General features: G+C 54.5%; 4 protein-coding genes and 3 non-coding genes across 7 annotated transcripts; 3 read left to right on the forward strand and 4 right to left on the reverse strand.

The window, feature by feature from the left end:
* Window positions 1–941: 941 nt before the first annotated feature.
* Window positions 942–1,628, forward strand: F5Z01DRAFT_639657 (uncharacterized protein; the record flags this gene model as incomplete). The annotated part of the gene is made up of 1 exon (XM_046262457.1): window positions 942–1,628. The coding sequence occupies one exon, from the start codon at window positions 942–944 to the stop codon at window positions 1,626–1,628; it is 687 nt and encodes a 228-aa protein (XP_046114917.1).
* A 376-nt stretch (window positions 1,629–2,004) lies between these two features.
* On the reverse strand, window positions 2,005–2,078 carry F5Z01DRAFT_t96. Its single transcript has one exon. It is a non-coding gene; the product is annotated as a tRNA-Ile (tRNA).
* A 1,087-nt stretch (window positions 2,079–3,165) lies between these two features.
* F5Z01DRAFT_t95 lies at window positions 3,166–3,247 on the reverse strand. Its single transcript has one exon. It is a non-coding gene; the product is annotated as a tRNA-Gly (tRNA).
* Window positions 3,248–3,341: 94 nt separating this feature from the next.
* F5Z01DRAFT_664384 (uncharacterized protein) lies at window positions 3,342–5,922 on the forward strand. Its single transcript, XM_046264095.1, has 4 exons — window positions 3,342–3,754; window positions 3,806–3,883; window positions 3,933–4,579; window positions 4,626–5,922. Exons 1-4 carry the CDS (start codon window positions 3,729–3,731, stop codon window positions 5,789–5,791), a joined length of 1,917 nt encoding a protein of 638 aa, XP_046114918.1. The 5' UTR covers window positions 3,342–3,728; the 3' UTR covers window positions 5,792–5,922.
* A 50-nt stretch (window positions 5,923–5,972) lies between these two features.
* On the reverse strand, window positions 5,973–6,801 carry F5Z01DRAFT_664386 (uncharacterized protein). The gene is made up of 2 exons (XM_046264096.1): window positions 6,761–6,801; window positions 5,973–6,701 (listed from the first exon to the last, which is right to left on the reverse strand). The coding sequence occupies exon 2, from the start codon at window positions 6,559–6,561 to the stop codon at window positions 6,136–6,138; it is 426 nt and encodes a 141-aa protein (XP_046114919.1). The 5' UTR covers window positions 6,562–6,701; window positions 6,761–6,801; the 3' UTR covers window positions 5,973–6,135.
* Window positions 6,802–7,462: 661 nt separating this feature from the next.
* Window positions 7,463–7,543, forward strand: F5Z01DRAFT_t91. Its single transcript has one exon. It is a non-coding gene; the product is annotated as a tRNA-Arg (tRNA).
* Window positions 7,483–12,015, reverse strand: F5Z01DRAFT_664388 (P-loop containing nucleoside triphosphate hydrolase protein). Its single transcript, XM_046264097.1, has one exon. It carries the CDS (start codon window positions 11,745–11,747, stop codon window positions 7,737–7,739), a length of 4,011 nt encoding a protein of 1,336 aa, XP_046114920.1. The 5' UTR covers window positions 11,748–12,015; the 3' UTR covers window positions 7,483–7,736.
* Between the last annotated feature and the right edge of the window lie 1,320 nt (window positions 12,016–13,335).

Below are 13,335 nucleotides of genomic sequence, written 5' to 3' on the forward strand. Positions count from 1 at the left end.
GGCGAGACTTTGTATCACTGAGCTTCCTTGCTCGGGAGGAGACTGCAACGGGAGTTGGTCACGGCAGCCAGGCAACCTCCCCGGTTCATGTCCATTGTCACTCGATGGCCACTCAGACGGGGCACATGGCTCGCCCTCTGATTCAAAATTGCTGGCGTCAGCAGCCCATCTGCCCGCATCACCTCCTACTGCAGTGAATCGTGGGACAACTAGCAATGCCAATCATCAGGCAGGTTCCTTTCATGGTAGGCGATGGCAGGATGGCCTGAGATGGACATTTCACGTTACTATAAGACGGCGCCCCTTCTTGTGACTGGCCCCTTTAGATCTCGCTTCTCACACTGGTTTCCCAACCCAATGCCCGAGATTTCCGTCGACCCAACCTTTGACGAGGTTGAAGACAACTCTCTTCCCCATCCCGCGGCTCGACTTGTCGTGACGCAGATTCTACAGTGGGTGGTTCACCCATTGCCAACCTGGGCCTGGATCATTGTTGGCGTTTACTACGACTCTGACGGTATACCGATCTGGAGTCGGGAGGTGTTCGTCGGGCACCTTGGCATCCGGCTTGAATCACGGACTCAACAGGCAACACAGTTTGGCGGTAACACAGCCGCTCATAGCAGTGGCGGGTTTATCAACGCACTGAGCCTCCCTGTGCGTAACAGACATCAAGGTCAGTGTCCGTGATTCACACGCATGCCACACTCTACTTGTATACCCATGATGCTGATATTTCTCCCTCCACAGCATTCCCTCCCCATCCACTCCAGCAACAATCATACATTTCTCCCCAGTGGCAGGTCTACCGACCTTCAGCAAGCCTCCCATTCCGCACAGGACCAACATCACTCCAGTCAGAAAACACCTGGGCAGTTCATTTCGACCGTTCGACCGGTCGCTGGATCACCACCTGGCAGCCACCCCATTGAACACACATCATGTCCGGAGGATGGAACCCCGTTGCTGGCCGTGATCCTGTCGGGACACGTCCACCAGGTGCCCCCTACGGCGCGCCCTCTGCTAACCAGCCATACATCCCTTACACCGCAGGTCCTGGTGTCGGATACTACACGGCCGCGTACCCTGGATGGGCTGGCTACTCCCCATTCTACGCCAACTTGGCTACTCAAGCGTACTACCCATACGTGCACCAGCCCAATGGAGCCGCCAACGTCTACGTGCGCACCCCTCAAGGCGAGCCTTCTGCCGACGGCGCCATGCCTGCGGCGCAAATGGGGAATGTATCCGGCGGTGCAGGTTGCGAGCCAGGCTACAACTACTTCTTCCCCTCTGAGCACACCAAGGTGCACGTGTTCCGCTGCAACACGCCGCCATGGCAGCTCCCCGCCGGCGCGCAGATTGAATTCAAGGCGGCCCACATTCCCGTCACCGTGACGCTGGGGGAGCTCCTCAAGGGGTTTGGCTGTGACAATGCGAGCGCCAAGAAGAACCGCTGCTGGGAGATTGTGGCAGGCGGGAACGGTACGTGGTACAAGGGGTTCGGCTTCGATGCGGATAACAAGGACATGACGAAGAAGACGCTCAAGGATGTTGGCTGGGATAAGACGAGGACCGGTATGCCGGGGGATAAGCCGGTTGTTTGTTTGTGGTTTTGCAAGGAGTGAGGCTGGTAGCTGTCGGGCTGCTTGGGCGTGCACGGGTTCTGGGAAGGGATGGGACTTATGATGCGAACACTTTGCTCGGGGACTTACTTTGCGGCGTTTGCTTTGGTAGTTTTCTGATGGAATTTGATCTTTACTACTTGATTATGGCTGGTCCACAGAGTACGAGTCCGTTGAATGATGTTCAGGACGCAGATATCTGACTGAAAGTGATTTACCACTGACGTGCATCAAGGCTTGAGATATCAGAAGCATACTCTGCTTGCAATGGGGACAGACCCCTCGTGCAGACAGGCGAGTCCCTGCATCGCCAAAAAAGGAGGTTGTCCACACCCCAACGACCAGCCGAGCAGACGTTTCAAGGACAAAAAGAGATGCTTAGCCACTGACAGGTTCGAACTGCCGACTTTTGCATTATTAGTACAACACTCTAACCAACTGAGTTAAGCGGCTGATGAAGATCGGCGAGAGTTCTATGGCTCATGAGGATCTGACGAACAGCTGGGACAGCGAGGCACGGTCAGACCGGCCCAGGCTCTGTTTCGCTCCACACGCAGTCAACTACGCCATATCCCATGGCAGTATTTCGAATTTGCCAGCATGGAGATTCTGAATTCGAACTTTTGCGCAGTTGTGGGCGGAGTGGGCCGTAATATCCCTCATGCCGACAAAATCTTCTTGGGTGGGAACTCCGTCTTCCTGGACCACTGGCCAGCACTTCGATATTTCAACAACCTCATTGACTTCCACGATTTTTTGAAATAGTTCCAAATATTGTACTGGCATGGATGGAGCGACCTGGGCCTTGGTGGACTATTCAGCGAGTTCCTTTGACTTTTCGATAGGTCAATTTTGAGAGAAGCCCTCGAATTGTGATGAACTTGTTTACTTTGTGCTGCAGTACGTACATAAGACCAGAAGTGTATACTGCGGCAATCTTTCATACTCTATTCCAAGCCCCATGACCCATTCAGCCGAGTTGCCGAGTAATTCCTAGTGAAGGGACCGGATTGTGTTCGACTTGCCGGGCAAGGGTCGTCTGAGACTTCAAGGGCGGATACTGAGACTCGCCATGATCAGGCAGCAATGCAATGCGCGACACGCACGCCCGTCTAGGCCTTGAAGGTATGCACAGGTCCCTTTGTTAAAGACTCTTTAGCATGGGAGTCTATATGCACATCTATGTGAAGTGCATGCTTCATGGTGCAAGTGGAGGACAGGCCTCGAGGAGCAGAGGAGATTTCGAAACTTCACGATAATTAGTCCTCAGAACACCCTAATGCATTTCACAAGATGGACGAAGACGAAGGACATAGTAGCAAAACGGGAGTAGCCGCTCTAATAACGAGATCTCTCCTCGTACTCCTCCTCTATCGTTAGATATATGTTTTTAGAAGCATTCGTCAAGTACACAACCCCATGTGCTTAGAGATCCAATAATAGGGTAATTCTATCATAGCGGAACTCATCTAAGCCAAAAAGGAAAAAAAAAACGAAAATTTGCTTCAAGGCTTACACGGCTGAGCGAGGAGCAAAAGAATGCGTGATCTGGGAATCGAACCCAGGGCTCCCCGACGTTGCTCGGATGGCAACGGAGAATTTTACCACTAAACCAATCACGCTGACTAATGGTTGATGAAGATGAGCACTCATGTTAGTGTATATACACCCAATGTGGCAGCATGGGGTTTGTCGTCCTGGTCCGAACTGCTGAGACAGTCTTATCAACCCGCGCCTCGACGATCCCTCAACCTTGTAGATGTCTCATCTGCCTACAGAAGACACCCTCATTGCCGCCCATACCGCGCGCACTCCAATAGGCTCCCACAATGTGTGTTCGCACAGTCACCAGTGAACATGAGGCTCACGAGTCTACCGAGTCCACGAGTCCACGAGTCCACGACCAAGACACCAAGTCTGGGGAAGGTGACTCTGATTCGGAATGACGATTTTCGTGGTGAAAGAGGCGGGTTGGCTGTATCATCCAAGGGCATTTATATACAGGCATGCTTCCCCCGGCATCGACATTCCTGGGTCCCAGCATCATCCACATCTCCCGGGACTTGACAGGACTGCCGACTGGCAGCCATCCTTTTCTCCATCATGGTCAAGTCACGCACGATGAGCCAGTGAGTAGCATAACCAAAGAGCACTGTTTGAAATTAACTAAATGATCACAGTACTCAAGAGACCAAACATGGCCTGTCGCCAAAGATCTCCCGGTATGAGAGCAGTGCACAGCCCAACCTAGAGGCGAAGTAGGCACTCCCTCCTCTAACCAGCCAGCAACACGCTGACTGCATACAGAATCCGTAACCCTCTCGCGGGCATCCCCAAGGCGCAACTCTTCCGCGACGTCGAAGCATTCGCCGACAAGCGCGGTCTCAGACAACATCTCGCCGTGTTGAGAAAGGGCGCCCTTCTCGCGCAGAACGAGACACCAGCTGACGAAATATCGGGCAACGAGAAGCTGAGCGACGACGAGCTCACTATACTGAATACCGAAGTCAAGCACAAATGGCACATACCGTTCCGGCTCTTCCTTACCATTGCGACATGCTCCATCGGCGCGGCCGTCCAGGGATGGGACCAGACCGGTTCCAATGGCGCCAGTCTATTCTTCCCCGGGTACTACGGTATCGCGGATGGCTCGACGCGCTCGCGTATTATCCTCGGTGTCGTGAACGCGGGTCCCTACCTTGGAAGCGCCTGCATCGGCTGCTGGCTGTCCGACCCCATCAATAGTATCCTCGGCCGCCGCGGTGTCATCTTTGTCTCTGCGCACTTCTGTCTATGGCCAGTTCTTGCCTCTGCCTTTTGCGAGACCTGGGAGCAACAGCTGGCGTGTCGTTTGTTAATGGGCGTTGGGATGGGCGTGAAAGCGTCGACGGTGCCGATCTATGCTGCTGAGAACTCCCCGGCTGCCATTCGTGGTGCCCTCGTCATGTCATGGCGTAAGTTAACCACCTGAATTGGATGAAGATGTACTAACACAATCAGAAATGTGGACTGCCTTTGGTATCGCCCTCGGCACAGGCTTCAATCTCGCCGTCTTCCGCACCGAACACAACTGGCGCTGGATGCTCGGCGCCCCCTGCCTCCCTGCCATCCCACTACTCTTCCTCATCTACCTGTGTCCCGAGTCACCGCGCTGGTACATGAAGAAGGACCGGTACCCCGAGGCGTGGAAAAGCATGCGTCTTCTACGCCACTCTGATCTCCAGGTGGCACGGGACATTTACTACATCTCTGCCCGGCTCGAGATCGAGAAACAGCTCGCAGGCACGACAACGTATCCTCAACGATTTCAGCAGCTTTTCGTTGTCCCTCGTATTCGGAGAGCAACCCTCGCTGCGTTCACGGTCATGCTTGCACAGCAAATGTGTGGCATCAACATCATTGCCTTCTATTCGACATCCATCTTCCAAGAGGCGGGCCTGAGCAGTTTCCTGGCCATGGTGGGTTCGTTCGGCTGGGGCATGGTTAACTGGCTGTTCGCCTTTCCTGCGTTCTGGACAATCGACACGTTTGGACGCCGTAACCTTCTCCTGTTCACGTTCCCCCAGATGTTCTGGACGCTCCTTGGAGCTGGCCTGTGCACCCTCATCTCGCGGGAAGGGTCCATAGGTGATATCCGCAACGGCCTCATCTGCTTATTTGTCTTTCTGTTCGGTGCTTTTTATGCGCCTGGCGAGGGCCCTGTGCCATTCGCCTACTCAGCCGAGGTGTTCCCTTTGTCGCATCGCGAGGCAGGCATGGCGTTTTCCGTGTCTACCTGTCTAGGCTGGGCGGGTGTCTTGGGCATAACCTTCCCTTTCCTGCTCGAGCGCGCAGGCGCCATTGGTGCCTTTGGCATGTACGCTGGGTTGAATCTCTTGGCATTTATCATGATCTTCCTGTGGGTGCCAGAGACGAAGCAGCTCTCGTTGGAAGAGTTGGACGGGGTGTTCAATGTACCCACGAGGTCCTTCATGAGATACCAGTGTGGGACTATTGCGTCTTGGTTTGTGAAGCGCTATTTGCTCTTTGGATGGGTGGGCAGCAAGGAGGATGCGTGTCCGGCGCTGGAAAAGGAAGATGAGGAAGGGATATGCATGATACCAATGTCGGACAGCAGGACCTCAATCTTGAGAAGAGCAGCTGCCCATGGGGTTTCGAGGGCGTAGCGATGTTAGGATTTGACCATGGTATTCAATCATGGTGACTACAAGACTGCATGACTGGTTCCTTTTGCATGTTTTGATCTCTGTTGACTTTAGACAGTGACATGGGGATTTAACTACTGTTTGGCACCGTTGTTTATTTTTAACCTCTCCGCGGGGACTGGTTGTTTATCATGTGCAAGGTGAGACTCAATAATGCAAAGAAAGACTAGATTGAAGAGCAAAACAGGTAAGCAATTACGGACCTCAGATCTCGTCTAACAGCTCAGTTGCCAGACATATCCAGATGTCGACAATTGTCATCGCCAAATAGCCTCTCGCAAACGTTTCCCACGCCCCTATTCAAATCATCCAGTCATTTCCATGTCCCCCTCGCCAAACTGCTCCATCTTGTCAACGAGCTCGTCCCACGCACCCGAAAATTCCATCGAGTTCATAGCATGCTCCAGCATGGCAGTTGGGTCTTCAAAGGTCTCCTCAGTCTGGGCTGGGCAGGCCTCCTCGCCGATCAACTCCCACCAGGTATCAAAAGCCACACCGTGGGCGACAGGGGTGGTGTCGACATGGCCAGCCTTGAGGGCGAAGATCTTCTTGACGCCTGGGAAGCAGCTGCAAATAAAACGAGAGTCAGAGTAACCGCCTTCAAAAACACGGCCCAAATTACCGAGATTAGCCATCATGTCTTCGACAGACTGCTCGGCCTGGACGGCGCGAAACTGGTCAAGGCGCACGGTGCATGCCACTACAAAAGTACGATAGAGGCGAATACGCATGGCTCGCCAGCAGCCAACTCGGTGACCATAGCAAGAGTTTTTGGGCTGGTCGTTGTAAAGAGGGCAGCTGCCGAGAGCTTTGAGATAGCCATCAGAAAGGACCGTCTTGACAATGTGGCAATGCTCGGTGTGGTGCAGGCCTGGGCCGTAGCGGGAGGGGTCAACATTGCCAGATGCCATGATCGTTAGCCTTGCTTACCGTGTGGGATAGAGATGCTGAGTGTTTTTGGAGGTTAGGAAAGAAAAGTTGCTCATATGGCGTTGGACTGTCATTTTGTGCGCCTGTGATTTAGGGCTTCACTGGAGTTCGAACTGTCTTGGGGTGTTCAGCAGGAACGTCAATTGCCCTGTTCCAAGTAATCAACGACGTCCATGAGGAGCAGAACATCAGTGAGGGGCAAGTGTATCCCAGGTGCAACGGAAACGTATGTGAATGTACATGGCTGAACAGCGTGCAGAACGTCAGAGATCGCATCTGGACGCATCTTGTCGTCTGTACTGACTTGTACGAAGGTGTCGTGGAATGTTTCCTAAAGGAGAGAGACGGACGGACTCCGTCTCGGCCAGGATCCACCCGGCGACCGGACCGGGACGGGGCTACTAATGGAGCCATTCTCGGCACCAACGGCGATGCAGTAGGCAATGTACTCGGTGGTCGCGCGGTGGTGACATATTTCTTGTGGGCGGCCCAAGCATTGAGAATACATCCAGGGCAGATCTATGATGGCATAAGTGTTAGCATCGTCCGATCGTGATAATTGCCAAAGACGACAAAAACAGCAAAGCCCCAGACGCCTGACCTTGGCGTTGTGTTTGAAGTGTCTGTGATCTCGAAATAACAATATCCTAGGAATTGGCATTGCTACATGTAACGAAACAAGATTGATCATTCCATTGGTTAGGTCGCGTGGCCCAATGGCAAGGCGTTTGACTACGATTCCTGTACATCAAAAGATTGTGGGTTCGATCCCCACCGTGACCTTTGCTTTTGCTTTTTGCATTACTTGAGGATCTCAGGGGTCTGTTCCTCTGGCTGCCTTTTTATTCTGATTCGCCGTAAAACCAAGACATTCCTTTGCTGCAAGCTGGTAATTTTTGATCCCCAATCAGCCACATTGTAGTATATAAAGCCACTCCAAGTAATAGACAAGAACAACGTCTCCAACATCAACAGATTACCCCCTCTCCCTCATCTTCTCTCTCCACCGCCCTCTCACGACCCTCAGCAGCGCCCACGCCAGTATTCGATAGACGACCACACACGCCGCCAACGCGCCGATATTCACAAGCGGCCCCTCCTTGAACTTGTACAGATCTAGCACGTCCTGCCCGGTTTCAATGAGACACCGCCCATCGGGCCTGCGCTGACTATCGTTGCACGTAAACTCGACCCCGCGCAGGGAGTACGGCGCAACAGCGCGCGTCGCGTAGCGGATGGGCGAGAGGTAGTTGACCGCCTTGAAGAGCTCGGGCATGTCGATACTCAGGATGCCGGCCATGGTATTGGCCACCGAGAGGAAAATGCCCATGACGTTGATGGCGAAGCCGGTGTGGGGCAGGAGCGTGTTGAACATGATGCCCAACGACTCGCCGCAGGACACGATGCCAAAGCAGGCGAACACGGTGACAAAGTACATGGTCACTGTCCGCGGGAGACCGACGGCGATGGCGCCCAGAACGCCAAACACCAGGCACGAGATGATCTCAAAGGGTACCTCGAGGATGGTATAGCTGGCGATGAATGCTTCAATCCCGTAGACGCCGTCGTCGTCCTCCCGGTAGAAGACGTCGCGCTCGGACGGGTAGATGGCCACGTTCTGCAGCATGCCCACAAAGTAGAATGCGCCGATTTCCTGCACAAACCCCATGCGGTTTTGGACGGAGTAGTACCCGTGGCCCAGAGGTGCGAAGAACAGGGCGAGAACAATGGCGAGACCAATGACCTGCATGAGACGCGCCGTGATCAGCTCCGGCTGACGACGTGTATTGATGACAGCGCGGTGGATCAGGATGGGGAACGCAGTTGCAAAACTGGCGCGCTTGCGGATGAGCGCGCCCAGCTCTGCGGGAGTCGTCAACGAGGCTTTATTGAAAGACTTGCGGCCTTTGGACGCCAATGACGGGCGCTTCTCGGTCCAAGGCTCATCGGTCTCCTTCTTGACTGCGGAGATCTCGCCTGCAGGTTCCTCGCGCTCTTGAATCTGCGACAGCCGTTGTTCGGGGATGTGTTCGCACGTCTCCCAATTCTGCACCAGCTTCTTGACTCGTTCCCGGCTCTCCTCTTCCCTTTGATCCTGCTGCAAGTCGATCGTGATCATGTCAAGCGCAAAGTCAGCCGGATTTGTATGTCTCGGACATTCAAGACCCTGCCTGTTGAAGTAGCCGAGCATCTCCTTGGCGGCTCCCGAGTACACGGGCGATCCGCCGCGCGCCAGGAGAAGCACATTGCCAAAATGCGTAAACAGGTCGGAACGAGCTTGGTGGATCGTGAGAATGAGCGTCCGCCCCTCGTTCGCCAGACCCTGGAGGACTTCCATAATGGAGCTTGCCGTGAATGCGTCCAGGCCTGATGTGGGCTCGTCTAACAAGAGGATGCGCGGGTCTGTCAGGATTTGCACTGCGATAGACACGCGACGCTTCTCGCCTCCAGATATACCCTTGATCATGTCGCTGCCAATGAGATTATCTGCGCAGTCCTTAAGACCCATCTTCATAAGGACATCTTCGGCCCGGCGAGTCTTCTCCTCCGTGCTCATGAACGAAGGCAAGCGCAAGCCAGCCGAGAAGCGCAGCGTCTCTCGGACCGTGAGAGATGGCAACAGGGCATCGTCATCCTGGCAGACGTAGGAGCATACGGAGCGGATAACAGAGTCGGAAGGCTCAGCTTCATTGAATGTCAGCTTGCCGGATGGTCGATACTTGGTGCCGATGGAGTTTCGCAGACGAAGAGCCATGGCGTTGAGCAGCGACGTTTTGCCACTCCCTGATGGGCCCATGATCACGTTGAGTGTGCCGGCCTGGAACGTGGCGTTGACAGGATGCAGGATAGTCTTCCGGGGCAACTTCTTGCCACGCACTGTCCTTTTGTCGAGATCAAGAGAAAAGTCCTTTAGGCCGAGGTCGATTGCCCTGACCTCCGATATGGATTGCGCGTTCATCTTCTCCTTGCCAGCAGACAGGTCGGCGTCCGAGACGCGAGCCCGGGCAATTGTCATCTCGACCGGGATCCACTGCAGGCCTATGGCGGACAGTAGCACAAAGAAGACGATAAAAGCGACCATGATGATGATTGGCCTCCAGACCCAATTGGGCGGGAACCCTAGCGAATTCATGATGAAGTCGCCTCGATATTGACGACAAGCCGGGTCATTGGGGCCGCCTCCGTCGGGGCAAGCGTAGAAGTTGTTCTGGAACTCATTCCCAGCATAGGCGCCAAAGGTGTAGAAGGAGTAGGTGATCCACTTGAGCCATCGGACGTAGACAGGAATCGTCTCGACTTGGATGAACATGCCGCAGGCCATGCTCTGCAGCGTGAAGACCAGGTTGGCGATGAGACTAGCGCCTGCAAAATGGCGTATAGCCGTGACGCAGGTCATGGCACACGTGACAGCAATGTAGTGATTGAGCAGGGTGATGGCGAAAAAGGTAAAGTACTTGGAGACCTCTCTCTCAAAGCCCGCCATGAAGTAGAAGATGGTGGCAAAGAGGAAGGGCACGGGTATGTCCTCCGTAGGCAGGCGTGCCAAACGGCGTGAGAAGATGTAAGGCAGAGCAGAGACGCAATTCTCCGACTTTTCCCTGTCGTACGTGGGGATGTCTATGGTCATGCGATACACTTCGAAGATGAGGATCAGATATCCCTGAAGCCCGGCAGCCGTATACAAGCCACCCTGTCGTGATCGGATGCCAGCGGCGTCGCGTGGGAGGTCGAAGAAGAGGTAGCCACAGATGATGCCCATGGTCACGGCCTCAAAGATGCACGCGCCCATGCCGAGAGGATCTCGGTACGTAACTTTGAAAGTACGGTCTGCCAACACCAGTGTCTGGCGGAGGAAGCCAGAATGCTGTGACTGGGTCTTTGAGCGCGTCGAGACGTTCTGGAGCGCCAGCTCATCTGGGGGACCGTATTGCCTGTCACTTTCGGCCGACCATGCCTCTTTCAAACGCTGCACCCGCGCTGTAGTTTCCTCCTCTAGCTCCGGCGTGCGATTGTCGACGGCGGCGATGTCGATGACGAACTCGGCCGGGTTGACGAACGCGGGAATCTGGAAGCCCAAGTCTGCGAACCAGGGCAGACACTCGGGGATGCTGCCAGAGTATACGGGGCTGCCCTTGGAGAGAATGACCAGGTTGTCGAATAGGTCCCAAATCTCCGACCTCGGTTGATGGATTGTGGTGACGATTGTGCGGCCACTCTGTGCCAGTTTCTTGAGCGTGCGCACCAACTGGTAGGCGCTGGTGGCGTCCAGACCCGTGGTGGGCTCGTCGAGGAAAAGTACTGACGGGTTGGCAAGCATCTGCACGCCGATGCTCACACGTCGTTTCTCTCCCCCCGAGCAGCCCCGATGGTGGCTGTTGCCGATCCTTGTATCGGCGCACTCTTTGAGACCTAGTTCGCGTAAGACCTCCTCCACAACTCGCGTGCGATCCTCGGATGACGTCGACGGCGGCAGACGCAGGTTGGCCGAGTATCGCAAAGTCTCGCGTACCGTGAGAGTGGGTAACAGAATGTCCTGCTGCATGACATAGGCATGTCGGACACTCTCCACGCTGTCGGTACCATTGTATAGCAGAATCCCGTCATTCTGCAATCGCGCACTCTGGACTCGGTCCGCCATAGTGTTCAGCATGGTTGTCTTGCCCGAGCCACTGCCTCCAATGATGGCCGTCAGTGTGCCCGGCTTGAAGTCTGCCGACACTGAATGCAGGAGCGTCTTCATACATGGCGTCGTGTTGAACTTGGACGAGATGAGCTGGGGCCAGGTTGAAGGCTCAATGTACGACGGCGACGTGTCGACGGAGACGGCAAGGTTTCGCAATGTGACTGAGACGGGTTCGACGTCGGAAAGGGAGAGAGTACCGGCGCCAGAAAGCGAGAGGCGTCGGGGCAGAATGTCCGCTGCAATGGACGACTCCAAGTCGCTGGCGCGGTCGAGGTTATCGACCTTGTCGTGCTTTTCCGCCATGTCTCGTTTCGGTTATCGCAGCATTGGGCGGGTCGGTTTCTGTTCCTGCAAGGTGAGACAAAAGCGTGGGGATGGATCGCGAGGGGTCTATGACGCCCAGTAAGAGATGTGACAGGCGCTCGTCTGCTGCTTGGTACGCATCAAGGTCCTAGACGGCAGAGTGTGGGCAGAAATGTTCAAACATATCGAGAGGGGGCAGTTTGTGCCAAGTCGAACGCAAGGACAGGAGGAAGATAGGAGAAGCTGAGTGCGAGGTGGAATCTTCAAGGGTCGAGGATAAATGCAGGAGCAGCCGAGCAGGCTAGCAGCAGGCGCTCCTCCCGAATACTTGCACTAGCGCCCAGGCGGAGCAGTGGGGATCCGAAGTGACAGTGCTCCTATACGCGTATCCTGCCGCTCCCATTTGGCTTCCTTTCTTGGATAAATCACCGCGTCAACGCGCTCCTCCCAATTCTTCTGTGTAGTTGGGCCTTTCCGACAGGCGAGTGACACTCAATCAGATCAAATCAAGTTGCTCTCATGGTTTTCAGGCTGCTCAGTCGTTGTCGCTGAGGAACTTGGCTATCTTTTGGCATTGGCGCCAGACCCAACTTTAATTAATATGGGCGGCCGCCTCCAGCCAGCATCCGTGGCAGCCTACCCTGCAGATCGTTATGTGATGTCAAGCCATATGACTCGAGCTCACGCTACATCTACTCGATCACGATATTTGTAGCATCGTTCCCTTTAGTCATTAAATACTTGGGGTACTTTGTGTGCCAAAAACGTTCCTCGGGCATCAACTGATCGCGCAAAAGTGCAGGCAACCATAGAACACAATGGTTCTATAGTTCAAGCAGCTTAACGCGCTTTTCCCTTTTATTCTTCCCTGCCGCCGGCATTCATCTCGCTCACTATCCTGCTAAGGGTATCAGGCTCCTGCATACCAGACAGCCTGTACGTAATGTACACGGGCAAGAGGTCGTCCTTCATCGTCATGCAGAGCATCTCCCACATGTTGGGAACCGGGTTTGCATCTCCGGAGTAAATGACAAACTTCACCTCCCCATCAATGTGTCTCACAACAGGAGGGCAGAGCAATTCGATGATCTGCGACAATGGATGTACAAACGCCTCAGGCACCTTCTTTGCGATCGTGGTAATGTCGTTCAGCGTGGTCATGACGTCCTTCCCCAACGCTGTCTCCTGCATCTCGTCCCAGTCCTCCGCCAGCGACATTGGAACCTCGTTGCTGCTCCACTTCGACATCAACTGCAACAAGTACATTGTCGCCTCGGTGTCTACACCTGGGAGGTCCTTGTACGTGTCACCGCCCATGCGATACAACACGGGTACGACCGTTCTGCAGTTTGACATGACTTGGGCTTCGTTGATGGTGAAGCCTTGTCGCTTCTTCGTGATGTAGTACCTCATAGACCCTATCAGTAGAGAACCCGCTGCGGTCCCCCAGACTGACGCTGGGTTGTAGTGGCCGGTCGCAGAGATAACATTTGCCATGGTAAAATGCAGCCCTGACGGTCCGTGGGGGGGTAGATAGCCCGATGCGAACGTGTCGACAACTCTGTGCGGATAAGTGTCGTGCTCAGAT

This window comes from Emericellopsis atlantica, assembly GCF_019669845.1.
Source record: "Emericellopsis atlantica unplaced genomic scaffold F5Z01scaffold_30, whole genome shotgun sequence".
In the NCBI taxonomy this organism is placed as follows: Eukaryota; Fungi; Ascomycota; class Sordariomycetes; order Hypocreales; family Bionectriaceae; genus Emericellopsis; species Emericellopsis atlantica.

Coding starts and splice junctions, on each gene's coding strand:
- F5Z01DRAFT_664386 (XM_046264096.1), bottom strand. CDS start 6,561: ATGCGTATTCGCCTCTATCGTACTTTTGTAGTGGCATGCACCGTGCGC.
- F5Z01DRAFT_664384 (XM_046264095.1), top strand. CDS start 3,729: ATGGTCAAGTCACGCACGATGAGCCA. Junction 3,755..3,805: donor AAGTCACGCACGATGAGCCA/GTGAGTAGCATA, acceptor AAATGATCACAG/TACTCAAGAGACCAAACATG. Junction 3,884..3,932: donor CAGCCCAACCTAGAGGCGAA/GTAGGCACTCCC, acceptor GACTGCATACAG/AATCCGTAACCCTCTCGCGG.
- F5Z01DRAFT_664388 (XM_046264097.1), bottom strand. CDS start 11,747: ATGGCGGAAAAGCACGACAAGGTCGATAACCTCGACCGCGCCAGCGAC.